The sequence below is a fragment of the Dicentrarchus labrax genome, unplaced genomic scaffold (genome assembly GCF_905237075.1).
Source record: "Dicentrarchus labrax unplaced genomic scaffold, dlabrax2021, whole genome shotgun sequence".
Lineage (NCBI taxonomy): Eukaryota > Metazoa > Chordata > Actinopteri > Moronidae > Dicentrarchus > Dicentrarchus labrax.
The window spans coordinates 7,600,204-7,627,352 of record NW_026136724.1 but is presented as its reverse complement, the minus strand read 5'-3'; the positions used below and the strand labels follow the sequence as shown (position 1 = coordinate 7,627,352).

Here is a 27,149-nt window from a genome sequence, read left to right as displayed (position 1 = left end):
TATGCTACACACATAGACACACACACACACACACACACACACACACACACATGTAAAGGCTACAAATATTTAAGTTCATTCCAGTGTACGGTGGTTAATTTTGATGTTTTTAATACAAATATTTTAATTAGATTAGAATAAAATCCAAAGGAAGTAATGGTAATTAAATAATTGTATTAATCATTACATTATTTATTAATTTCAGAATTTGTAGCCGTAAGTCGTTTTTCGTTCTCTACACCTCTGGGCTACCTTGTTACTTTTTCAAACATTAAAACAGACATTTTTACACGCTCGACCAAAGTAAAAATGACACGAAAAGTCTAAACATAAAATAATGTAAACATGGACATAACTGCCGCTGTAATACAGATGCTCATGGGGAGATATTCGGGCTTTAGGTGATAAACATGTGAACTGCACACATCTTGTCAAAGTCTCACTGACTTTCATTTTTCCACAGTGGTTGTGTGCCCGTTGATTGGTCAGTGCGGGCTCGTTGGGGCGCTTGTGGGTTGAATGAGATTGAAATGAGAGGCGGGGCTTGTCAAACAACCGGATAGATATTAGTGGCTGTGATTGAGCGCGTGGGCTAATGAACATCAGAGGGGCCACCGGCACGTCGCTGTCCTCCTCTCCTCCCGGTACCGTTTACTGTCTCTGGGAGAAACAGCGGACTGAGGCTGGAACTGAGGCTGGAACTGAGGCTGGAACTGAGGCTACTCTGTAACAATGTTTGACTTGAAGAAGAGGAACAGTTTGACTCTGAACAGCCGCGACACGGAGGAGTTCAGACGAGTGGCGGTCAGACGGAAGGTCAAAGGTGCTGCGGTGGACTGCCACAGCGCACAGACAGGTGAGCTACCTTTCATTTAACACCAACGCTTTAGTCCACATTTATTATACATGTTCAGTTTATCTCTGTTGCCTGTGTCTCCATATGGGTCGGTATATATTAAGGTATGAACCAATAAGGCCATAATGTATTAATTCCAAAGTAAATAAATCTACAGAAAGATAGTAGTCCTATTGGCTCCAATGTTTTCTTCATTCAGTGTAGATTATATAGCAAATGCAGAACCCCAATTGTAGCCTAAAATGCTTTAAATGTGTCCAGTCACCATAAGGCTAGTGGTTCATACGAATGGGTGTGAATTACTGTTACACTGTTCAAACATAATCTGATTATTTTTCAATATGTCAGGAAAATCAACAGTGGAAACACCCAGGAAGAGGGTGACCAGGGCAGCACTATGTGTGTATGTGTGTGTGTGTGTGTGTGTGTACACAATTTGTTAGGCATAGTTGGCTGGCGGCCTCTTAGATTGTTGGATTACTGCACTGAAATCTCTTTCCCCTGATTCAGCCTGGACTTTGCCTGTGTGTCTTGAGACCAGCATTTGTCAATCCCTCACACACACACAAACACACACACACAGACACACACAAAGCCACTCTGTTCCCCCATTAAGGTCGTACTATCTGTTTAAAATAGAGAAGAACGTTTGCGCCTATGGTACTGTCAGATGCAGGATTCTACAGTGCCATCCATCCCTTTATATAATGCAAATGATTCCTTGGCTTGATGTCAGGCTTGTTGAAACAACCACACGTGCAAAATATAGCTTTTAAATAGTTATTCATTTTTAAGATGAATACATCATTTACTTTTTTGCTGTTAAAACTGCTAAAATCTCAACTGAGAGGCTAGAAATTGATACACATGGTAGTGCCTTTTTGGAGTCAGTTCAAAAATAGTTGAAACATTAAAGGGATTGTTTTATGTTTAAGTTTAAAGAGATGTATTCACCCTTTTTTCCAGAGAGCTAGAAATTTGCTAGAAAGATTTGCCTACCAGCTGCTCTAAATCTCACTTAATAAAATGTTCTTTTTAAACCCAAAGTGTAAAAACTAGAGACGTCTGAATGGTTTTATTGTTTTTCTTTGGTTACATCAGAGTGATACATCACATTTTCCCAGTTAACCTATCATTCATCATATGAATAAGTGAAGCTTATAAATGAATTTTTGAACCAGGACCTCATATTTGAATCAAGTCGGTCAGATTTTGTAGCTACGGCTGTTTAATGTGTCGGATAATCAAAATTGAAGTACGCAAAATTATTGTAACAGACCCCGTCTCTGGATCAGGACATCCCTATTAAAAAACATGTTGTAGTTTTATGGGGTGTGATGTGCAGGACTAATTCTTGGCTGGAAGCTGTTACTTCTGACCAGCAGAGAAATATCAATAAGCGTGTTGCTGAACTATTTCTATAAGAATGATACTTTTGAATAACTGTCGCCTTTATAGCCTTCAACATGCATCTTTCTCTCAAGCTTTTGTGCTCCACCTAGAGATTGTTGCTGTCTTAAAACTACAGAACTCTGTGGTAGTGATGCTCTGTTTGTGTTGTCAAGCATTGAACGTTGCCTCTCAGACGCTGACTTAACTGAACGTCACTGGCAAAGGTTAGACACGATGGAAAGAAGAGAGAAGTGAGAAAGCAGAAGTATTACATTGTTGAGAAAGTAGGCTTTAGCCATCTACACATGACCAGCAAATCTGTTAACACTTGAGCGGAGTCAGGAATGAACAGGAAAGCTTCACTTTGTTACACAAGTAATGGATAATCTGTCCATAAGTTTGGAAAAGAACTGCAGGTAAGCAAACACACCGTTACACAGTTTGAATGTAGTAAGTTGTGTTGAAGTATAAGGATGTCAGTGCATAGGTTTCCAAAGAGCAGTGAAACAGCAGTGAATACTATGATGTGTTTAACATGCAATTTCTGACTAACTCTTACAGTCAATCTATTGGCAGAAATGGAATATAATATTCTTAAATATTTTCATTAGTCTATAATCACAAGAATTGTGTTTTTTGTTACCTTTTTAGAAAGTTTTTATCTACAGAGTGGGAGATCAGAGAGAGGGTCCTCTTTTAGGGTGTCCGCCATGTTGAACTGCCAGGCAGCCCAGAACGGGCAAACCAAACACTGGGTCTAGATAGGGCTTTTCACAGCCAATGAAGTTTCTCCTACATGCTTGAAGGTGAGGTTGAAGCGAGTTGGTTGCAATCTGCAATCTCACTGCAAGATGCCTCTAATCTTACACACTGGTTCTTCTATCCCATTGACCACATACGCAGAAGAAAGAGCACAGCAAGAGACTAGGCATAATACTGTACTGTAAAAACCTGCAGCGCTTATAGAAGTAAAAGACACAGGACAATGTTACTATAAGTGCCGAAGAAACACTGTATTGTATTTGTTAGTGGCCTCAGCAGGAACCTCTGAGTCATCCCCTCAAAATGGCTCAAAGTTTAAGAAATGTTGTATACAGTTTCCCAGGACTCAGCAAAATAGGTTCTCAAAACACACGCATCAATTGGCATTCTAACAAATGCATGGTCTGCAGCTAAGCATAGTTCAAAGGTCAAAACCAGTACATTTTATTTTAATAGTAGTCAAGATCACAAACGTGGAAACGGTTATATAATATAGTATTATGACTGTGTGTGTGTGTGTGTGTGTGTGTGTGTGTGTGTGTGTGTGTGGAAACATGTATATATGGTTCAAAATAGTAACTGTACTACTTTTTGTAGTGAGCAGTGGAGTGCGAGGCTCGTACAGCTGTGGGCGTGCTTGTGACAGCGTCTGTGGATCGGAACCAAACTCTAAACCTGGAGCAGAGGAAGACATTAAAAGAAGCCCCGCTATAGGATCACCTTTCAAACCACAAGGTAGGCTGACATCCAGTAGCGCAGGATGTAAATATTAACACTGTCCTCTCATGCCGAGCTGTAACGTTGGTTAGCTCAAAAATGCGCACTTCCTTCTCTGTGATGATACGATTGGTGGGTGTAGGTCGGTAGAAAGAAAATAGTTCCTACGTGAAACTGTTCACAACAGGGTGTGTGGATTATTTGGAGTAACCAGGTATTTTTTGGCACCATAAGCCCAGTGCCGTCTAGTTCTATTATATTAAAGAGAAAGCAGACATATTCTACCTGCAAGACATTTTAGTATTATCATTATTTCTATCTCTCTGCAGTGCCTCCTAAACCAGCTCACCTCCTGAGTCCTCTGAGTACAGGACAAGCTCAAGCCCACAGTCCCACCACAGGAAAATTAATACCTCAATGCGTTAATGGCACAGAACAAGATCAGAGTCCTAATAGAGGTTGTGTAGTTTCTATTTCCTGTGTCAGCCCAGCACAGAAGTGTCTAGGCTCCCCTAGTCCTGTCAGAGGAGGAGGGAACAGTTTTTTGAATGGATTATTTGGAGCACATATCAGCCCTGCCAGACACACTCAAGGGATTCCAAATCTCACGAGCAGTCCAGTTTTCGGGTCTCCAAGTCCAGGCAAAAGAGGCATTCAGAGCTGCAGCTCACTGAGGGAAGGTGGGCACAGCCCTGCTAAGCTGTCCCCAAGGAACAGAAGCCCTCTCGCAGGAATACTACGCACCCCCAGTCCTGTGCAGCGGAGAATGGGGAGCTACAGCCCCGCCAAGTACTCTAAATCCTGGCTAGGACTGCACAGAATCCCAGCCGGCAAGTCGGAAGGACAAGAGAAGAAAAGGGGGAAATCTCTGAGTGTACCTGACTTGATTGTTTACTTGGATGAGAGCAGGTTGGATTTTTAATTTCTACACCTTGATCCGCAGAATACCTTCCCAGAGCCTGTATAGCAATAATATAGAATCCAATCATTTCTGAATATTAGTTTAATTTTTAATGATGGTGAACTTTATTTCTGCAGGATTCACACTGAAAAAGGTGAACGCTCTCCACTGAAACTGCTGCAATCACCCAACTGCAACGGGCCAGCCATCACCATCAAAGCACCAGTTAACCACAGACTCAATCACTCCGCTAATGAAGCCCATCTGTCAAGCAATGGCAAAGAGCATTCCCCTGGACTAATGAATGGCAAAGTGCAGGGGAAAGTAAACGAGAAGGGAAGAAATGACAAAATGGAACATGGCAAGTTACCAATAGGATATGGCTCTAAGTTTTCTTGCCAGTGGAATGAAGCAACAGCAGAAGATGGCAGGATTCATAAGGAGTCTAAAGGTGAACAGAATGATGACGAGAAGAGGAAGGAGAGAGGAGGAGGCGAGCCAAAGGATGAAGAGAAGCCGGAGCAGAAATTGTACAAGATAGCCAATGAACTCCTGCAGACAGAGAGGGCTTACGTGGCTCGTCTACACCTGCTTGACAAGGTATTCTATTTGGGGCTCCTTCTATGAAAACAATGCAATTAGTGCTAAAAGATACAGCTATATGCCTCTTCAGGTCATGGATGGCATGGATGTCCTTTATTGCCACATTCTCAACAGACTTCTTCTATTCAAGTGTATGTGCTACTGCAGTGTTAGATACTTTTGGTCTTGAGGGATACAACATGTATTATGTAGAAGATCAATAACTGTCCAAATTAATCCCCTTATGTTGCCCCTCTCTAACTCCCACCACAGGTGTTCTGCTCACGCCTAACAGAAGAGGCCGGTCGAGGCTCATTCCCTCCTGAGGTCATAAAAAATATCTTCTCCAACATATCCTCTATCTACTCCTTCCATAGCCAGTTTCTGCTACCTGACCTGGAAAACTGCATCAGCCACTGGTGGGTGTCACTGTCCAAATACTTACAGACAGCCTGTACTATAAGCCTAGACCCTTACACCCTTGACCTCCCCACTTCCACCAAATCTAGGCTCGAGAGCCCGGGCCTGGGTAATGTCCTGCTGCAACATGCGCCGTTCCTGAGGATGTACGCCGACTACATCAGGAACTTTGACCAGGCAATGGAGCTAGTGAGGACCTGGACCGAACGCTCCTCTGCCTTCAGAAACATCATCCAAGATGTACAGGTGAGACATACTCAGGCTTGGGGAATAACAGATTGCATGTAACAGAGTAATCAGGATCAATTATAGTAATCCATTAAAGTTACAGAAAAAGAATCAGAAAGGCATAATCAGAATATAGTTACATTGAGTAAAATTGTTATCCTGCTAACAATCCCCATAAAGTAAAGAACAATATACTAACATGAACAGGTAATTAGTAATTTAATCAAATTACATATTTAAAGTAACCCTCTCAAACCTTCAACATACTCACCAAGATACATATCAGCACTTATTCAAAGTATGGAGGTGTGAGCAGGATGTTCTGTGTGTGTTGTCCTTGTTTTTAGAGTCAGGAGGTGTGTGGCAGCCTGACCCTACAGCACCACATGCTGGAGCCAGTCCAGAGGGTTCCACGTTACGAGATGCTGCTCAGGGATTACCTGAAGAAACTGCCCGAGGACAACCCAGATTATCAGCCGGCTCACAGTATGTGTGCTGTTGTTATCGCACACTATTGACCTCTTCATCATGTGCTGGCTTATGGAGTGTGTTTGTGCATGTGTTAGATTTTTATTGTTGCTCTCTTTCCCTGAGAGATCATTACATCTTTAATAAGTAGAATGAACCTCTTCCTTTCTTCTCTCCCGCAGAGTCCTTCCAGACCATTTCCATGGCAGCCACCCACTCAAACAGCGCCATCCACAAAGCCGTATGTTACCATTACCTACCACATTATTTACCTTTTGCCACATTTTTTGACATCAATTAAATAAAAAGCCAGTATTGTTAATGTCTTTTTAAAAAATATTTTGTATATATTGTGGAGACAAAAATTGCCATATACAGCTATGATTGCGCCCATACACATCTGTTTCAGGGTTTCCATTTCTCTCCCTGTAGGAGAGCCTGAAGCGGCTGCTGGAGATCTATGAGATGGTTGGAGAGGAGGAAGTGGTCAACCCAACCAACGAGTTCCTCAAGGAGGGACGCCTGCTCAAGCTTGCTGCCAGGAACACATCCGCCATGGAGAGGCATCTATTCTTGGTTAGAACACTGATATATATACGCAAACAGATGCAGACTCATTAGATCTTTTTGTTTGAGACAATTTTGTACGTGCATATCTACCCCTCTAATATGAGTTTGTTGTATCTTTATTAACATGGAGTAAGCTGTAGTTCTTTTGAACTGCAACTTTTCTAATTCACTCTAGCTAAGAGTCTAATTGTAAATTAGGTCATATAACTTTTCTCCACAGTTCAACAACTTTCTGCTGTGCTGCACTCCTAAGTTCAGCCTTGTTGGGCAGCGTTTTACTGTCCGCTGCAGAATCGGAGTGGATGGCATGCATGTGCAGCAGACCACCAATGAAGGCCATCCATACACCTTCCAGGTCTCTGGAAAGGAGAGGACCCTTGAACTGCAGGCCAGGTGTGTGTGAGTTGTAAAAGTGGGGTGTCTCAAACAAGTTGAGCTCAGTGTTTGCCTGCGTTTTTTTTTTATGGTTGGCATCTGACATCTCATTTTGTCACCTTGTAAAGTTGTCTGTCTAAAATAAAATAGATAAATATGTTAAAGCAACAACAAGGAAGTTACATTTTTTGTTGATTCTGGCAGCTGTGGACGAAAGCGGTAATGTTTCCACAGCCTTGTTCGATTGATATTCAAAGGGAATTCAGTCAAATCTGATTCAGTGGCAGGCATTAAAAATAATTACATAGAAAGAGCCAATGCTCATGGTCTTGTTTGCTTATGTAGATCATACAGAGGCATCAGTATTAAATTTAGACTGTTTCATAACCAGTTCAGAACTCCTTGAAGTAGGTTTATATAACAAATTGAGAGGATTGTGCAGCTTTGGTAGAAGCTGTTCTAGTTGGAAAGTAGATGTATTTGATTTGATTTCAAATTACTCAACATATTTGTAGTATGTGAACATAATTATGTGTTATTAAACATCAGTACATTTGCAGAAGTGCATTAAATGTTTTGTAAATTAAATTGTAATTTTCATTGTTTCTTTTTTTTTCAAGCTCTGAACAAGATAGAGATGAGTGGATAAAGGTAAAGGGGTATTTATTTACAGTAGCGTTTGGAGCAACACATTAAATATTAAATGGATTAGGAAAAGACTCATGGTCTTTTTTTATTTTTTTTTCTCCAGTTAATTCAGGAAGCCATTGATGTGTTTCAGAAGAAAAATGAAACCTTCAAGTTGGCTTCTAAGGAGCTAAATGTAGAAGAACCGGTAAGTTTGATGATATCAGAAGCGGGTTGTATACATTTATAATCTATTCTGAAAAACAAAACAAAAGGACTTCTACATCTGCGACCTTTGTGTTTTCTAGATTGAAGAACTTGGCCGACGTGCCCCTCGCTGGATCAGGGACAACGAGGTGACCATGTGTATGAAATGCCAGGAACCCTTCAACGCGCTCACCAGGAGAAGACACCACTGCAGAGCCTGTGGCTGCGTGAGTGACGAGATGCGATAGCTTTGTGCTAAACACACTGCAGACCAAACCTCTTTTTGACAATATAGCAATGGTGGTTTCTCTGCTCCCCAGGTGGTGTGCTGGAAGTGTTCAGACAATAAAGTGGCTTTAGAGTATGACAATAACAAGCTGAACAAAGTGTGTAAAGCCTGCTACTCCATCCTGACCGGTCAGAGAGGGGAGAGGGTGGAGGGAAAGAAGAGACGAATAGTGGAGGTGAGCCTTGTATTATGGTTATGACAAGGGTTACCTTTCAAATCAAAGACAGTTATACCCTTAAGTCATTTCTGTTATTGGTTCTTGAACATGTATACATTTTCCCATTTTACACAGCTGGCAGTGGTGAATAAAACCAACTAAACCCACATTTTTAAAAGTGACATTAAGAATTCTAGTGTGGTATCTTCTGCAGAGAAAATGGAAGTCTTTTTTTTTTTTTTTACTTTTTAGGAGCACAAAATACAATATGACGAATGGAAGTCTTTAACAGCATTGTGTTTTCTTCTGTGTGTCAGCTGGAGGCATCTCCAGTGTCCAGTGACGGCTTGATGAGTGGCTTCCTGCTGTACGGTGACAACCCCAAGACCTGGCAACAGGTGTGGTCGGTTATCACCAGAACTGAACCTCCGACCCTCTGTCTGTACACTGCTCCACAGGTAGGCATCTCCACAATATTACTGTATTATTATGTATCATTGTTTATTATGAAAGAGACTATTAGATTTAATTTTTTTGAGTAATGATGCCATGTACTCATTAGTGTTTTGTATTTCACTGTTTCTAGAGGGTATGCATGTGATGTTGTCATATGTCACCGCAGTCACAACATTAATAGTCAGCATCTTTAATCATGCACTCGCATTGGGGGAAAAAAGGGAAACGCTGCTAAAATTGTGAAGAGCTGTTGTGCAATCAACTGCACAAACATATTTTGAAAGTTTGAAAGCCGGAGGCTACAGAGTATTACCTGCTTCTATTATGAATGAAACCAAATAAAACTAATTATGTATCCACAGAAAACCTTAATATCCTTATTCTCCAAAAACAAACAGTTTTTAATGTCAACATACCACTGACTGTTTTTTTTTGGCAATGAGTGGTGGCCTGTGAAATAAGTAACATTGCTGCATATCCTCTATTAGAAAGGAGAGAACACACTTTTCTGTTGCAGCCCTGCTGATGACAAAAGAAGGTTGTTGATCCATACAAAATCTCGCCATGCACAGCTTCAAGCTTCACATCCATCACATGCTTTTCTATCCCTTTTCATTCACCCCCATATCTCCAGGATGTAAAGCCCCTGTCCTGTATACCTCTGCTAGGCTGCAGAGTGGAGGATTCCCCTCAACAGCTCCAGGGTCAGCCTTGTTTCTGTTTAAGCCAATCCAGAGCAACCCACACATTCTCCTGCGATAGCTTGGACCTCAAACAGAGCTGGCTGACTGTTCTCAAAGTTGCTGTGACAGGCAGGATGCCACTCAGTGGCTATGACATCACCACAAATGGCTCCAGATGTGGAATTAATGGTGACGTGAATGAAGGAAGAGTCTCTAGTGGTGAGGAATTTATCATCAATGGCAACATAGAAAACTACTCCTGAATGTTTGAGATTAGCCACGATGGAAAGGAAGAAATACAAGCATGTACACGAACATACAGCAACAATTATAAGACGGTAGCTTTGAACTGCACATTTTGATAAAATGAATGAAATGTAGAAATGAAATTCAGGAATGTAAAGATTGTTGATAAATAATATTCAGACTGAGAAATGTGTTTTCCTTATAAGTGGCAATGCACTTTATTTCTGAAATGATTTACAGTAAAATAAATAAAGTGAAGGTGTTTTAACATGATTTGGACTATCTCTTCAACTACAAACATGGTTGCTTCAGCTCTGTACAGGTTGTCTAAGGTGCCATGCGATGTGGTGTGAAAATATGCTATGTTTTCTTACAGCGAACAATTGAACACATAATTGCATGAGGGTTTCACAGAGGCTCAGTGGGATCTTAATTGCCTTTATAAAACACATTCAACTGATCCCATTTCTTCACAGATAATGTTACAGTAATTGAATATCTACACTTAAAAACGATTTACAGCTAAACAAACTCTTAAACGAAATACATTTTTAAAAAAAGGACAAAAGCAATCAGTGTTAAACAGAAATTGACAGAATAATAACCTTTAGTTTGTTGTAGTACAAAGCCCATAGAGTAACCAAAGCACCAGGTTAGCTTGGTGTGCAGCATGTCTCAAACAGAAAGAAACATCAAATAAAAATGACTTTAAAGCAGCTACAAGGAACTTTTGTTTAGTGTTGATTCTGGCAGCCCCTGTGGACAAAAGCGGTAGCGCCGTGTTTCGTCTGATTTCAAGGGAAATTGGACTGAATTTGACCCAGTGGCAGGCATTAAGAATAACAAAATATAGAAATAGCCAATCTTTTCACTGATGGTCTTGTTTTATATAGGTCATAAAGAGGCATCAGAAACGTGAGAGTTTCATAACCAGTTAAAAGCTCCTTGTAGTAGGTTTAAATTGTTATTTCAATCTAATTTTTCTTCTTTAGTGCATGTATTTTCATATAGCAATTATGTAGTTCTGGATCCTCTAAAGGAAATTCCTCAAAACACTGACATTGGTGTTCCACATGAATAGCTAGACTATATGTGATCTATGGAGGTATGCAGGGTGAAATTGAAAATGTCCCATAAAAGGGAATAGTTGCTTAAAGCTACATTAATTAGTATTTTTATATTAACAGAGTCAAATTACAACAAGGTCGCTGTTATTGACAAACTTGCAGAGAATTCTTGCTAAATTTCTGTAGCTCTGAGTTTTTTTTTTTTAGCCTCTTAGCTAGTTCTGGTTGTACGGTCCATTTTAACTGCATGGTTCAGTCAAACCACTCGACCATATTTACAGCATCAACAGACTGTTGCTTTTGGCAAAATGTTTTGATAGACTGACTATACGCTACTAATCCAGCACTAAACAGGAGACATACAAAGTTAGCAGCTAACTAGCGAAGAACGTTGAACAGCTAGCAGCTATATCCAATTTAGGCCATTATTGTTAACATGTTGGCCTTTGAAAACTTAAGCTAGTGATGTAGTAGTCAGTTCTTATGCCCTCTAGTGGCCAAAATTTGATTAATGCAGCTTTAAGGTTCTCGCTTAATTTCCCAATAACAACGAACCTCAGGGTCTAATGTTTCTTTCATGTCACCTACGCACTACCTCCTGCATCAACAGCAATATGCAACATAACATACCAACAAGTGCGAGTTCTCTGTTTTTGCTGTTGACGGAGCTGAAAGTATATGTTGCTATGGTACGCTTCAAAATGTACAGAGCCTAAAAGTTACAGAATTGTGTCTTAACCGATTCTCTATGATCTATTCTAGAGATGGTAGCTGTTAAAAAAAGATCAACTCAGTGTCTCTATATTGAGAGAATCATCTGAAGTTGTGAACTCTCCCCCTAAAGGCCCGTCTTTGACTTGACACTAGAGCTGCAAACACAACTGGACATTTAAGAACAGCAGTAAAGACTAAACGGTGCTCATTGTGCAACAGCTTATTCTTCTGAACCGCAGGCCCAGCTGACAGCCAGGGTGCAAATAAGCCTTTTCAGATAGCCTCTATGTCCTCGTGGACATCACCCTTGCCTGTTGGACATCATTAGAAAATCTGATTTGGTCTCAGCTCAGGCCAAAAATAATTAGTCTTGACATTAACTGCTCATTTGTGGCTTTAAGTGCCACTTAAACAGCAGTGCTTACAGACATGGCTCTTGAAGACAAAGGTGGTTTGACCTGCTTGTAGTGACATAAGTTAGATTTCAAGGAAGGAGGCCCTGATTTGGACATAGAGGCTTAAAAATTAGATGTTTAAAATCCAGCACTTGATACAAGGATAGCAACACTGGCAGAGAGGCGGACCCCATATCACACATATGCTGACACACTGTACATAAAAGGAAAAGAGCAATACTATTTACAGGAAGGCTGCCTCTCTATTACACTTACATACATTAATCCTCAGTACACGTTTTGTTCACTGAAAATCTCCTAAATTGCTGGCTTCATTTCAGAATTGTCTTGCTCTGTCATTCAACTTGATGTCCAAGTACAGTTCAGGCCACTTTAGTATTAATTTGATGCTATCTTCACCTTGCGTTTGGACCTGCCATCCACTGAATACACACACGGCTCGGTGTTGAAATACTGCTGCTATATCCAATCCAGAGAATCAGCCGTGGGTGAGTAATCCATCTTAAGGGTGAGTTTATCTCCGAGAGGCTGTATCAAGTAGAACTGACCGAATTACATGACTGTAATTGTTGGTCTTGCCATCAGGTTGTGAGGGAGCAGAAACGGTGAACAAAAGAAGCACGGGGAGATGTACAACAAAAATAAAAGTTATACCAGAGAAATTTCTGGTGGCTCAAACCGTCCTGAAGACTCATAGAAGCCAGTAGTGCAGCACTCAAAGCTCAACCCCCTTTTAAAACAAGCAGTGATGAAAGGCGGAAAGCTAGCCCGTCTGTTGTCTCTCAACTGCAGCACAGCTGCTCTGACACTAGCAGGGTGTCATAGCCGTAGATCTCCAGCAGGTGGAGCAGGAAGAGCCTGTCTCCATGGGGATCCAGACCCATGGCCCTCACACTCTCCTGGGTCAGCGTAGGATCTGGGCTTGCTGCCACCTCACTGAGGGTCTGGAAAATCCTGTTGTTCTGCTCCAGGAAAAACCTGGATAAGAAGGTAGGAAGATGGTAGCTTCACAACTGAAATATATTTGAATAAATGTATTTTCTAATCATTAAAAAAATTATCTACAAAGTTCCCCCACCCCTTGTTCTGTTCCCCATTGTCCTTTATGCTTTCCTCCCACATTTCTCTGGTTTTCATTCCATGTCTCTAAGCTAAACAGTAGCAGTGATAACATGGGAAAAGCATTAAAAAAAATAGCACAAATCTGCACTTTGTGAGATTTAATAAGTACAGCGAGTGTGAGAGGAGGAGAAAGGTCAGGGGATTCTGTCAGGCTCATTACCTCTTTGATAAAATTTTACGTTTCTTCCCAGGATCCTCATAAAAAGATCAAGTTGGGTCAGCTCTGCATACAGTGGTTAATCAGTAGTTACCACTCCACCGGCTGGTTGAATGAATCATACACTTACAGAATAAAGAGATCCTCTTCGCTGGACACACAGTCTCCATTCTCCTCCTGGGAGTACAGCAACATCTGCCTGCACACACAGAGACACACTTTAAATTGACTCTTCCTTTAAAAAACCTGCACTATTTGATATGTAATGTGTACTTATTTATGAATAATCATGTATTTTCATATAGAAGAGTTAGGTTTATGCTAGCAGCTTTGTTAGGCTTTACTCGTGCTTCCAGCTGTTAATGTTAGTGTGACAAAATGCTAATACAATGTTAACATACTAACGGTGGCAGGTATAATGGTTACTATTGGTCACCATCAAAGCTAGTTTAAGTGTATTTGCAATGCAAATTTGCATGTTAATTTCTGCTAATTAGCACTAAACACAGTGTGCAGCTGAGGCTGATGGGAATGTCATTAGTTTTGCAGGTACATAAACTGAAGTAGTGGACACAATTTTGACCAGATCAACACTGTAGGGTTCATCATTCCTATTGCAATTCATCCTTTAGGGGCTTTAAATGTCTACATAATATGCCATGGTAATCCATTCAATATTCATGGAAATCAATTTTACTCAATCATACCCTTTAGAAAGAAACATTGCAATGTAGGAGACTGCATTTGTCCAATTTTGTTACCGATAAGACTGGCTTATTCTATATTTTTGGTGCTACTGTATATTTTTAAAGGGTCCAATGAAACCAAAACCAAAAACAAACTATATGCTATCCCATCTTTTAGTACTTTCCACCTTTCTTACCCTGTCTGAGGCAGTCAGCCCTAAGCAGCACGCTGTATGTCTGACTGAATTAAAAAAAACTACAGTGCCCATGTTCATAATAATGAAGGAACATGTCAGTACGTGTGACAGTGTGGCTCATTGATGGTTTTTTAATCATTTTTGGGCAACAATGGAGCTCTATGGCACTGAGGATAAGATATATATATATATATATATATATATATATATATACACTTTGGTTACCTAGGAAATACATTTTAGTAGATTCAGTTCTTTGGTAGTTTTGGTATCTTTAGAGGATTTGTTGACAATAAGAAAAATCTAAAACAACACCAGCCTCAACCTTTAAATCCCAGTGGAAATTACTGTTAAGCGTAAGCAGTGTTCTTTACAGTGTAACTTACCTCTGTTCAGTGAGTTTGCGATATTTATCCCTATCTGCGGTGCTGAGGCGGAGCAGAGGCTTCAGGCCGTCTCTGCAGGTCTTTACATTCTGATTGTCTACATACACATCATACAGATCCTTCTTCTCCTCAAAGATCTTCTCAGTAGTACCTAAGAATACAAACAAGAATTGACATACGGGAGATGCTGATCATACCTGCAAAAGTTGCATATTAGACCCGACTATTTTTTTTTTTTACAAATGTTAACATGTTTCGAGCTGCCACTTACATGCTACGTAGGAGAGTTCGTTCTCCAGGGCGCTGATATCGGCCACATTAACATAGAAGAAGGGCCTGAACTCGGGCACAGCCACGCCGATCCCGGGGATGGAGATGTTTGCCAGGCAACAGCAGCAGTACACTGAGAGGGAAGAGGGGGTGGAGGGTGAAATTAGAAAAATGATGCATGAGTGTGGGAGAGGAAGAGAGCGACACAGGATGTGAATGAATGTGTGCATGACGTGTAGGCTGTCCAACACTAGCTGGAAAGGGACTGCATGTACGCTGATATAAATTCTGCAAACTCATACATTAAATTAGACTTAAATAACTTTTTCTGAATGTGTTTTATGAATATGTTTAATGGGTTTCACAGCTGAAAAAGATACACCTTTAAAAACATGAAAATCCTTGTTTTATTTTGATATTTAAAGTGAAGTGCACTTTTTACCTATCTTGCAAAAAGTTAGATGTCTGTTGTGCCCGTAATACTGTTAGCTTAGCATAAAGGCTAAAGTTCAACAACAACAAATTGTCAGTTTAGACTATATTTTTTGTCCACAATCCAGAGAAAACAAGTTTTTGACACCTTCAGACATGAGAGTGCTATCAATTTTCTCATCTGACTCTAGGCAAGAAAGCGATTGCATGCAATTGCCAAAATGTCTAACTATTCCTTTAAACTTCTATTGAAACACTTAAATCCAGATGTTTTTCACCTCTGTAGCAGACCACACCCACAGGCGGAGGGGAGAAGATGAGGATGCGTCTGCGGAGGAGGGCCAGTTTCCACAGCACCATGATATGCTCCCCAAAGAAGCGGATGAACTGGGACATGCAGCCTGCAGGGTGGGTGATCTGTAAGCACACACAGAGGTGCACAAGGTTAGTGAGTAATAAAGTGTAAAAAAAACACCAGCTGACGTAGCCGTAGAAGCGGAAATGTCCTTCCTACCTTCATCTCAGGGTGCATGCTGTGGTTGATTGCAGCTCCCCAGGCATTGGCTGGACATGCAGTAACAACACCGTCACCACTGGGTGGCAGAAGTGCTCTCTTGTCCTCGTAGAAGGCCTCCAGGGGAGAGTAGTGGCCAGGGGACTGAAGCTGGAGCCTGGAGCAGGGGCCAGAAAATTGACATTAAAACTGTTGAAATTCTAAACCTTCAAATGAAATATCTTCACAAATATACAAGCAGATTTTTCTTCTTATCTTCAGCTTCTCTTAGGAAGGAATAGCTGATTAGCTACAACCACGATGTAGCTTCACTTCAAATCCTAGTAAAATGATCCCAACCCAAACTATTCAAATTAATCCCAGTATACATTTTAATAAATAAATGATGCACAGTGATATGAACAATGGGTAAAAAGTGCATGGTGCTTGTAACACACAGTACAAACACCACCAACGTGTTTTTAGGTATATAAACATACCATGATTTTTCCTCCAAATAGTATATTTTAAAAATGACTGGGACCATTGTTCAGCACAGAGAGCCATTTTGATTTTAAAATGGAGTGCTAAAATGTGAAATGCATGTGGTTAACAGTCACTAATTAGTGCAGAAACAAATGATCAGCTGCAGCTCTTTGTAATACAAATTCATTTGGCCTGGAAACCCTCATTCAGTAACAATAGACTGGACTGAATTGAACTGCCACTAATATGCAGTGGGCTGGATGTCAGTCTAGGAAAAAAGTGTATCTGCCCAACATAGCTAGACCCTGACTATGGCTATGTTTTTCTGTATTAAAGCTTTGTTAGTTATTCTCTAACCACAGTCCCTCTCACAGTATTCCACTAACTCAGAAACAGTGGGAAGACCGAGAGTGGGAAAAGGATGAAAGTATCCATAAATTCCTAACTATCTTAACCACCTCGTGACCAACAGTGAGCCCTTTATATAACTGCCATAGGAGTCAGCAGATGAGGTATCTGGAATGATGAGTAAGGAGCATGACCACTGTGTGACTGGAGGCCAGAGTGTGGGAACTGTGGAAAGGGAAGAGAGGAGGATCGGGGAAAGCAGAGAGAGAGGGAGAGAATATAGAGAGTTGTGTTCAGGAGTGAAAGTGGTCTATTTGAGATGAGAGGAAAGAAAGAAGAAGAGGAAGTAGGTCCCACTAGCGGCCCCTGGAGGCCGTTTTTGAACTTACCTGTGGACTATTGTTGCCATACTTGAAGCCTCTTACTAGTAGCTAGTTTCCAGGCCTGTATTATAACTCTTACGCATCCTGCTGTGAACATATGCCTGAACTTTACTTTTCTCCCATCCTAAATGCCGGAAAATCTAATCTAAAACCGTTACTGGTAAGCACCGCTTCTGATTAGATTGTAATGTGTGTGGAATAATGGAATTATACATGACTATTCTTTGCTTTCATACTCTCTGAATATCAGCATCAACCATTGGAAAACCCGGTCTACCACTAGTATGGTCATGTGGATCAGCAGTCACATGTAAGCAACCATGTTAACAGCCAGTCGGTCTCTTGGTCGGTCCACCACTTTGGCCACTTACATTATTGATTATTTTATTATAATAACTATAATAACTATTGCTCAGATGTGTTTAGTATCCTAGCCCCACTCACAAATGTAGAATCTACCTCATGAACAAACATTTATAACACTGTGTTGTATGGAGTAATTTTTTGCCCAGTAACCCAAACTCATTTTAAGCAGTGCTACAATGATTAGTCAATTAATATAGCAGCATGAAAAACTAATTGACTGATTAATTGAAAAATATATAGATCATTAATTACTCATTTTGAGCAATTTATGAAGGCAGAAACGTTTCTGATTCCAGCTTATTTAAGTTGAGGTTGTGTTTTTGTTTTATAAACTTTAATGTTTTTGACTTTCAATCTCAATTTTAAAGCCAACATTGGAATTCTTTAAAGTGCTCAGAAAAAAAACAGTTGAACATTCAGAAACAACTGTGGAAGACTGTGTGATATAATCAACAGCTCCGAAGTAGCAACCAAATGTGACATTGTGGTGACTGAATATCTTTGGGTTTTGGGGATGTTGGTTGGACAAAACAAGCAACTAGAAGTCGTCACCTTGGGCTGTGAACTAATGAAAATGACCATAAGTTGCAGCCCTGATTAGAAGTCTGTTGTTCAGTGACATTAACAACCCCTGCCATGTATGCCAGCAGACCACTCTGTTGCACAGAACCAGCTCCTCTTACCTGACCTGGTGCTCCAGGAAGCTCATGTAGCGGTAGAGCAGGGTGTAGGAAGGAGACAGGATCCCTACCGACTTCATCCTCGCCCCCCTCTCCACCGTGCTCTCAACCGGCATGTTGGCAAAGCAGGCGAGGCCGAAGTAGCAGCCCTTCCGGAAGTAGCTGAGGATGGAAGGGGAGAGAGGGAGAGAGAAGAGGGAGAGAGAAGAGGGAGACAGACACGAAGCCATGAGTCACGAAAAGCAAAGGCACTGCCAGATGGCTGGGCTTTTTTTTTTTTTTTTTTTTTTTGCCGGGCAACACTTTCTGTCGTTCTGTCCTGCCAGGAGGAAGACATGGGGCCGCATCCTAATACTCTAAATCAGCCTCCTCCACTTGGTTGTGTCCTTCACGTTCTGAAGAAGGTGAACAACTTCCACTATTGTGCATACTGATCATCACACACACACACACACTTACATGAAGTCTGTGGTGACTCGGTGGGAGCCGCTGGCGATGGCTTTGAACTCCACTCCCTCCAGGTCCATGTCTTTGGGCAGACACCACTCCAGCATGTTCCCTAATCGCACCCACACCACAGAGAGACAATATTAAAACACACAGGCAAAGCAGACAAATGCTGATACAAGACCAGACGGTAAATATATTATCACCGTTTCATTTCATGCTCATGAAACAGCAGTGACACAGCCCGACTGCGTTCCTTGGAATTCATTATGTGCCGGTTGGGCGCTGACGCTCGAGCGGCAGCTGAGCAAATACAGCCTGATAGGAGCAGGGAGACAGAGAAGGTGACTCAGACACTGTGGTTTTCAGTCTATTCAGTAGCTACATGTATCAGTCAGTGGAGCTGCTGCAGAAATATGACCTGATTGATCCTCAGATTGAGTTTACAGGTCTGTATCATCCACTAGAGACTAAAATGCACCTGCGACCAAACACCAAAGATGCTCTATTTTCACTTTGACAGCTGTTATTGACATGAAGTATTTAGCTTTAAGTATCATGCAGTGCGAAGTGCCAATTGAAGCTATTTCCTGCACTGACAGACCAGTATTTAAAGCTCATTACTGGTTAAAACAGTAGAGACACAATGTTTTTTCATTGCATGTTTTATTTGTGGACAAATGCACAAAATCAGCTTTGCTCTGATTTATGATGGATCATGTGGTTCCTGATGCTTGACTAAATCCTGTAAGAAACTATCCTCAAATCGATATTGTATCTAAGTGTTCTGTCGGCCTTATACAGCACTATCATAGATGAAATACTAAAATGAGCCCTAATCCTTTCCTAGTTCATCCTCAGATATATTCAATTCTACATTTTTAAATCTTCTTTGTTAGTGTAAAGCTCTCTTACCTAATTTCTGCTTCACTCCAAATGAAAGTTTAAAGATACCACCCCCCAAAAAAAAAAAAAACCAACATATATATGTATATGGAAAACCTAAACCATGTATCTACATGAATCAGGGGAATTAAAAGAACACCTGTTTTTAAGTGTATTAGGGTGGATTGCTCCTTTAAGTAAGCAGAAGTGGAGCTGACTATCTGTTAGTAGAGATGGAGCAAATGTTTGATGCTGCAATATCTGACATGTTTTGTGATAACTTGCCAAATCACTGACAGAACTGTCATCATAGTCTCCACTTGAATCTGAGACAGAGGTATATTTTCCTTTATATTCTAACATAAGGGTGTACAAACTGTGGATAATTTGGTGTGAGCGTTACAAATACTGTGGCTCTGTGCTGTTTGTTACACGCTGTTTCATCTTGGTTGTTTGTAACATTGAGCAAATATGCAAACACATTAATATACGGAATAAAAGGGGTATGCTCTCCTCTATAGGTACACATATAATGATGTACCATAGCACAACTGGCTTGTATTATTTCATATCATACATGTACTTGTTGTATTTTCTGTTAATATCCTGAAACCGGTGTACTGCGAACAGACCTGTGTCGTGTTTTATCTTGTCATGAGTTACCCTGTGAATCCTGGCTCTGGTGTTAAGGAAACGTGGAGAGTCCAGGGTAGCAATATTGACTGTATGGAGCAGGAATCGATCCAGCTAATCTACCTGGAGTCCTATTTGTCGGCTTCAAATGGAGGTCTTTCCTGCAAAGCCCCTATCAGACTATGAGTACTGATACCAATGACCCTTCCACTGAGCAGATATTTAAAAAAAAAAAAAAAAGCATTGTTATAACCTGTTCATCACCCTATTTATTGTCCTGGTGTCCTGTCAATCAAACATACTGCAACATCACATAGTGCCCAGCTCCACCCTGTAGGGAAACTCCTGTGTCACAAGGGTTTCTCTATCATTTCGAAACATTAAATCTTCTGAAGCTTAAATAGATTAGCCCTCTAGGTAAGTAACCTGACTGGCTACTATTTTGCAGGGGGCTCATCCTGTCTTCAACATGCCCCTCATTAAAAATGTATAGGCCTACTCTGCAGCCAGCTGATTGATTTCCATCACAGAGCTCGTCCTGACATTTTCTTTCCTGTACTTAGACTACAGAAGGTGTCATGGTTTTTAATCGTGTCTCTAAACTTATGGCCAGGTCAGACAGAGCCACACCTGTAGGAGAAGGTTCTGCAGACTTCGTACAAACATGCGCTCTTCGTTTTGGGCGTCAGACACAGGGATTGCTTGCACAAGACGAGGCAGGCTTCATGTATTTCCCCCCCCTTGCTGTCTATAAACAGTATCCTCTCCCTGTTCTGTAAAGATTTTGTATTCGATCTAACATAGCAGTGATAAATCCATGTTGCATATTTTATGTCCCACCTGATCTGGTATTGAATGTAACCACAAAGACCGACACAATCTGGTCCTTTTCCTCCCATTTCACCATCCTGTCTTCCAGGGACACCTCCCTCGATCCTGAATCCGAGGGATGCTCCTCGCTGTCGGGACACAGGGCTTCATCCGTGGCCGCCGGGGTGCTGTTGGAGGTCGCGGGTGGGGCGCTGCAGCCGTCTGCGTTGGAGACAGACCTGCTGGGAGTGGGACCCCCCGGACCGCTGCTCCACCCAAAGCCCGGCGCGGAGCATCCTGGTGAGGCACGACTGTTGGAGGGGCTCGACAGTCGGTCTTTGGGGTGTGCTGCCGGCGGTGTCGCTCCGCCGGGCTTCTCCGCGGACGGAACCTCCTCCCAGTCCAGCAGAGGGGCTCGGTCCGACCGCTCCACCATCCTGTCGGCGGTCCCGCCTCGTCAGTCTCACCGCGGATTGTAAACGATGTCTCAGCCGACGGGAACCAGGTCCATCCGTAGATAATTACAGCTCAGAGCAGTTCCCGCATTGTAAAGTTATTTTAAACTGTGCAGAACGGTTGCATTTTGCATCAAATTACACGAATCGCGTAGCAGCATCCACATCTATCTTTATAATCTTTCTTGTGTGAGGTGATCATAAATTTGATGCTGTTCAGAGAGGGCAACTCCTTCGTCTGATGTGAGCTGCATTCAAAACAATCCACCAGTTACTGTCACATTCCCTTCACTAAGAATAGCTGCTGAACGTTTGGCAACGCGTATCCGTTTTGGCCTCTTGAATGCCCCCCTGTACCACAGCGTCGGGATAGCGCTTCCTTTCACGAGCCGCACTTTCGAGTCAAATATCTACGTTTTTACAAAGCAACACACCCACAATTCATGTTTATAAACCCTAAAAGACTATCAATATATCAAATGTGTTGTTGAACATATTTTAACTTAGTCCGTTTCATATAAAACATAGCGAAACATTGAATGTGTCGAATGTGAAGAAGCTAACGTTAACTGTTGATCGGCGACAGTTGGTGACGTCTCCCAGCGACACGTCAGCCACACGGAAGCAGATCTCTGTCCAACCGAGCAGCATTGCCGACACAAGGACCGTAGTTTTATCGAAATGGGTGAGTTTTTTTTAATTGTTGGTCGATGCTGTGTATATTTATCCTTTGAGTGCCTGTAGCCTACGTGCGTATGAATGATTAGAACCCATTATTGTATGTTTTTGTATCTCCATTTGACGCGCGGCGCCGACTGTTACCTGCTAGCTCGCTAACGTTAGCTGTTGACAGTGAATGCCGTATGTTTTTCATCCGCGGTGTTTGAGTGGGCCACAGTTTCCAAACGGTTGTCCTCCCCAGCTATCCGTGTTAGTTGCTTTTATAACATCTTCATATATTGGCGTCAAGGAACTTTAAAATATGAAGCACGTATTCAATTCCATGTGTCGCTAAGCTAACCGTGGCTAAGTTGCTCCACCACCTGAGTGCTATTGACAGTTAATGAGGCCATTGTTGTAAACCCGGAAAACAGATTGGGTTTAGATAGCTCCAGGTGTAGAAGAAGCTTCACTTTCATGTATTTGGTTACTGTCACATTTCTCTCTGTTGCTGTACTTCTTCAAGGACTCGAATGAACTACAACTTTGGCATTTGTTTAGCCATTGTAGTTTGATTGTTTGAGTTCATAAATAAATGAATACAAAGACATAACAATGAGAAAGGCCTGTGATTTCTCACTAGAACCCAGAGGGTACATTTTCTGTCCATCTGCTAAATAAAAGTCACTTTTCTCAGCACTAATTCCTTCCTGTGTGTGTGTGTGTGTGTGTGTGTGTGTGTGTGTGTGTGTGTGTGTGTGTGCATCCCTCAGGTGGTTTCTTCTCCAGTCTCTTCTCGGGCCTGTTTGGCACCAGGGAGATGAGGATTTTGATCCTTGGTTTGGACGGCGCTGGAAAAACAACCATTCTGTACCGGCTGCAGGTCGGAGAGGTGGTCACTACAATCCCCAGTACGTGCTGGTTTGCTCTTTCTCTATTTCCGTACTACTGTTTATTCCCCCTCAGAGAACATCCTTAGATTTCACATCAGTTAAACTCAGCTTGTCAGGGACACCATTATAACATAGTGTGACGAGAACAACCCTCTTTATGGTAATTAGATTATGAATGGCATCGACCAGTAATCCTGCAGGGAACTGTTGCTACATGGGTAAACCTGGGTAACTAGTCTGATCAGCATTCTTCTTTGACACGAGTGTTTGACTAGAGCAAATGTTCTCAGACGGTGGGGCATAGAGCCACTGCAGGTGGGGTGTGGATGACCAGGGGAAAAATATGGGGTTAAATAAATATGATTTATGTAGGTTAAACAAAATGAGAGAGTTTGCTGGTGCTATTGTGCTAACCTTTATTTCACTAAAATTCAACCTGGATCCTTCATTATTAGTTCCCTATCATTGGTAAAAAAAAAAAAAATTGTGTGGGGTGGGAGTTTTTTGGCGTCTGAATGCCAGAAAAAGTTTGAGAACCACGGGACTAGAGGGAAGCTGGTGAGGGGAAAAAAAAACAAGTTACCCTGGCTATAATTGAATTCATTAGAGTGAATACATTTTGTACTGAGTATGCACACAGCAGCAGTTGGCAAGGCTGTCAGCATGGACAGCTGTGATACTAGGAGAAAAACAAATATTTAAAAGGCCATCAGAATGTAAAATGATTCATACAGTGTAGTGATAATTTGAAACACACTGAAATGTGAGTATGGACACACATGCTGTTTCTTTAACCTGATGAACAGGGTGCAAAACTGTTTTGTCCACTGGCCAAATGGCGGGGCCAGGGTCAAATTTTACCAGCCGCTTAATAGCTTGCCATTATTGTTATTTTGCTGGTGAGTGAAGGAAATCAAACAGCCACTTGTATATTCTACCAGCATCTGGCTGGTAAACGGTGCTAATTGTATGCCCTGCTGATGAAGACATGGGGATTTCATTTATGCCGGTCATCTATGGACATGTGTGCAAAATTGCGATTGCACAGTTCCTCGTTATTACAAAGGCTGAGAATCGAAATTGAACTTGTAGTCAGCAGAAATATCACACTGTACATGCAGATTAGACTGTGGTAAGAATAAGGCTTGTGTGCTCTGCCCTCACTATACCAACATTTGGATTTCTTTCCGCACAGCAATCGGCTTCAACGTCGAGACAGTCACATACAGGAATCTGAAGTTCCAGGTGTGGGATCTGGGAGGACAGACGAGTATCAGGTAGGTGTATTGGCCAATGGTGCTGTGCTGTGGAGCTCCCAAGAGTGAATGTGTGTATGTGGAACACAGGCGTAACTGTAAATAGCTTGGGCCTCAGCTGACATCTTGGAGATGGTGTTAACAGAGAAATCAAGTTTTTGTAGATGTCACAGTTTTGTTGCTGTACATAACTACAATCAAGTTCATCTCTTGTTCGCGCACATCTTAAAGTGTCCTCCTTATCTCGTCATCATATAATTTGATTTTCCTGTTTTTACATTATTTTAACCTCACAAATGTTTGAACGTTTTGCGTCTTCGACGAACCTTCTTTTCTGCCTCCCGGTCTCCTCTGCTGTCTCACAACCTTTGCGCTCTGCTCGACAGGCCCTACTGGCGGTGTTATTACTCAAACACAGATGCAGTCATCTACGTCGTCGACAGCAGTGACCGCGACAGGATGGGCATCTCAAAGTCTGAGCTGGTGGCCATGTTGGAGGTAAGCTAGTTTATTCTCAGCTCCAACCTAAAAACATTGAACTGACGTGAGGATATATCATTATTTCATAGCCTCGAAGCATCATGCTAGCTGGAGAGCTGTAGAGATGTATAACACTTCCACTTGTCCAAAGTGAAATAACCCAAATATTAGACAGATTTCTGTGATAATAATTGTCTGCAGAGGATCAATCTTAATCACTTACTGCCACCACAAGGTCACATTATGTATTAGTCCAACACTGGTGCTTCACAACATATTTTTAAGGGTCACAGTTGAAATTGAAATACCACTGAATTTATAGCACTGAAATATTTTAAATTGAAAATCAATTGTCTGAAATTATGGGCCTTTTATTCCCTTCTTTAAAATATATAGTAGGTCATTTCGAGTGGTGCAACTGACTTGTTTTGTTTTTATTTTTATTTTTCAGTTTCACAAATCACAAAGTTTTAAAATCCAAGTGTCCAGTATTTAAAAAAGTATTTTCTAGTTGCTCAACGTTTTATATACATTCTAAACTACAACTTGTGTTTGGTCGAATCCAGACACCAAAATTCAAATGTGTAAATCCATGGTGCCAAGTTTTTGCACCACTTGAAATGACTTTGTGTAAAAGAGGAAAATTCAAACTAAATAAATTAGGATGATTTTCAAAGTAAGGTATTTCAAAACTGTAAATTAAGTGGTATTTAAAAAAAGTCTTTGAGTGGTTAAATATCATTTAGGTGCAAATAATTACAGATATTTTTAGCTGCCACTTCTTTGGATTGAATTAAATGAATTGATTGAATCTCTGGCTTTACTAGGTGGATTTTTTTAGAAATAATGTCCCAAAATGTAAGCTTTTCATGATGTCATTTTGCGACCCTGTGTTTTATCCAGGAGGAGGAGTTGAAGAAAGCTATCCTGGTGGTATTTGCAAACAAGCAGGACATGGACCAGGCAATGACGCCCACTGAGGTGGCCAACGCCCTGGGCCTTCCCGCCCTCAAAGACAGAAAATGGCAGATCTTTAAGACCTCGGCCACAAAGGGCACAGGCTTGGATGAGGCAATGGAATGGTAGGACATTAATTAAAGTAGATATCTTCTGTACGGAGAGAAATAATGTGATTTTTACTTTTATCCAGATTCACATCTGTATTTGTCAAAAGCTCCCAGCCATTTTAAAAACAGAAGACAGTGTAGAGACCACACTATATTACTCATTCTCTCCAGTATTGGTTCATATTGCCCAACGTGTTCTCTGTTCTTTGTTTACCGAGGCTGAATTGTATTTGCTCTCTGTCCTTGCAGGCTGGTGGATTCCCTGAAGAGTCGACAGTAAAGGCCCCCACCCATTCTGTATATACACCTGACCTTTGACCCTTCTGTATGAAGCCTTGTGACTGACTCCCTTCCCCACATCCCACTTTTCACTGGACCAGTGATTGCACTCCTCCCCACCTCCAACCCACCTGAAGCCTTGGCCAAGCCCTCCCAATGCCTAACGCCTTTCAAGCCTGGGACTTAGAAGCGACGGCTGCAGTAACGTCTGGACTGGGCACAAACACACTAAGTCCCATCTCTACCAGTGAAGCTTTTAGAGAGCCGTATGACTTCAGTGATGGATGTGCAACAAGTTAGTAACTACATTTTTGTGCGTTTTGGAAATGCAATTTTTACCAATCTATTTAATATAACAGTGTCACACACTTTATCATGGATTAGAAGGAATCAATAAATAAGACTGTGAAAAGCCCATCCACTCTGACCCTCTGTAGCATTTCTGAAATCAGAGGAGTCATTCGCATGTAGTAAAGCTTGAAGATCAGTAAGTAAGTGATGGGCACTCATGTCAGCAAAAGGAAGCAATGAAGATCCGCCGGGAGGCCGCATTTTCCCCATCAGAGCCTGACCTGAGCAACCAGAGACGAGGACACATCATCACCATGGAGAAGCAGCTGCTTGATTGCCAAGTCATTAGACATTTTTTAATAGTGTGCTGGACTAGCTATACTGTACTGAATCTCTGTTTATTGCAGCAAGTATGAAATCCAAATTTGGATAACATACCTTTCTGCTGGCTTGCATGAAATGTTCTGTTTTACTTTAGGAAATTGCAAATCTGGCCTCAAACAGTTAAAAAAAAAAAAAAAAAAAGTATTCATCTACTATATGTCCTCTGGCCAAGTGTTACTGCAGCCCAGGCTGTTTTTGTACTATAGATTCAGGCAGATGTAATGTCATGGATTTATATTGTTTGTTCCCTTACATTCATTTGTGTGGTTCCCACTTTTTTTTTTTTTTTTTTAAATCTAGTGGTTAAAGCCGTTTTTCCATTGAAATCCTTGAGTACAGGTTTGGCATATTAGTCATTTAGTTACTGAACACTAACTGTATGCTCAAAGTTCTGTGGTTCCATATTTATATCTGCTTGTACAGTGAAAATTATTCTCAGTAAAGATTGCTATCAGTGATTGTACCAGGTT

The 27,149-nt window shown here is 41.4% G+C and overlaps 3 protein-coding genes across 4 annotated transcripts; 2 read left to right on the top strand and 1 right to left on the bottom strand.

The window, feature by feature from the left end:
- The first annotated feature begins 587 nt into the window (after positions 1 to 587).
- LOC127358710 (FYVE, RhoGEF and PH domain-containing protein 4-like) lies at positions 588 to 10,209 on the top strand. 2 transcript variants are annotated; one of them, XM_051392006.1, is made up of 16 exons: positions 588 to 856; positions 3,608 to 3,745; positions 4,057 to 4,636; positions 4,766 to 5,228; positions 5,484 to 5,629; positions 5,720 to 5,876; positions 6,206 to 6,344; positions 6,509 to 6,567; positions 6,759 to 6,902; positions 7,117 to 7,289; positions 7,892 to 7,922; positions 8,023 to 8,106; positions 8,207 to 8,332; positions 8,426 to 8,569; positions 8,869 to 9,009; positions 9,642 to 10,209. In XM_051392006.1, exons 1-16 carry the CDS (start codon positions 733 to 735, stop codon positions 9,951 to 9,953), a joined length of 2,961 nt encoding a protein of 986 aa, XP_051247966.1. In that variant the 5' UTR covers positions 588 to 732; the 3' UTR covers positions 9,954 to 10,209. The 2 variants fall into 2 exon arrangements, with proteins under 2 accessions (XP_051247966.1, XP_051247967.1); XM_051392007.1 differs by lacking the exon at positions 588 to 856 and adding an exon at positions 2,924 to 3,054.
- LOC127358711 (DENN domain-containing protein 11-like) lies at positions 10,130 to 21,724 on the bottom strand. The gene is made up of 9 exons (XM_051392008.1): positions 20,945 to 21,724; positions 18,599 to 18,698; positions 18,143 to 18,301; positions 15,898 to 16,054; positions 15,662 to 15,800; positions 14,953 to 15,084; positions 14,682 to 14,832; positions 13,543 to 13,611; positions 10,130 to 13,111 (listed from the first exon to the last, which is right to left on the bottom strand). Exons 1-9 carry the CDS (start codon positions 21,348 to 21,350, stop codon positions 12,916 to 12,918), a joined length of 1,509 nt encoding a protein of 502 aa, XP_051247968.1. The 5' UTR covers positions 21,351 to 21,724; the 3' UTR covers positions 10,130 to 12,915.
- A 130-nt stretch (positions 21,725 to 21,854) lies between these two features.
- On the top strand, positions 21,855 to 27,142 carry arl1 (ADP-ribosylation factor-like 1). The gene is made up of 6 exons (XM_051392009.1): positions 21,855 to 22,054; positions 22,803 to 22,940; positions 24,118 to 24,199; positions 24,565 to 24,676; positions 25,562 to 25,740; positions 25,975 to 27,142. Exons 1-6 carry the CDS (start codon positions 22,051 to 22,053, stop codon positions 26,003 to 26,005), a joined length of 546 nt encoding a protein of 181 aa, XP_051247969.1. The 5' UTR covers positions 21,855 to 22,050; the 3' UTR covers positions 26,006 to 27,142.
- The last annotated feature ends 7 nt before the right edge of the window (positions 27,143 to 27,149 follow it).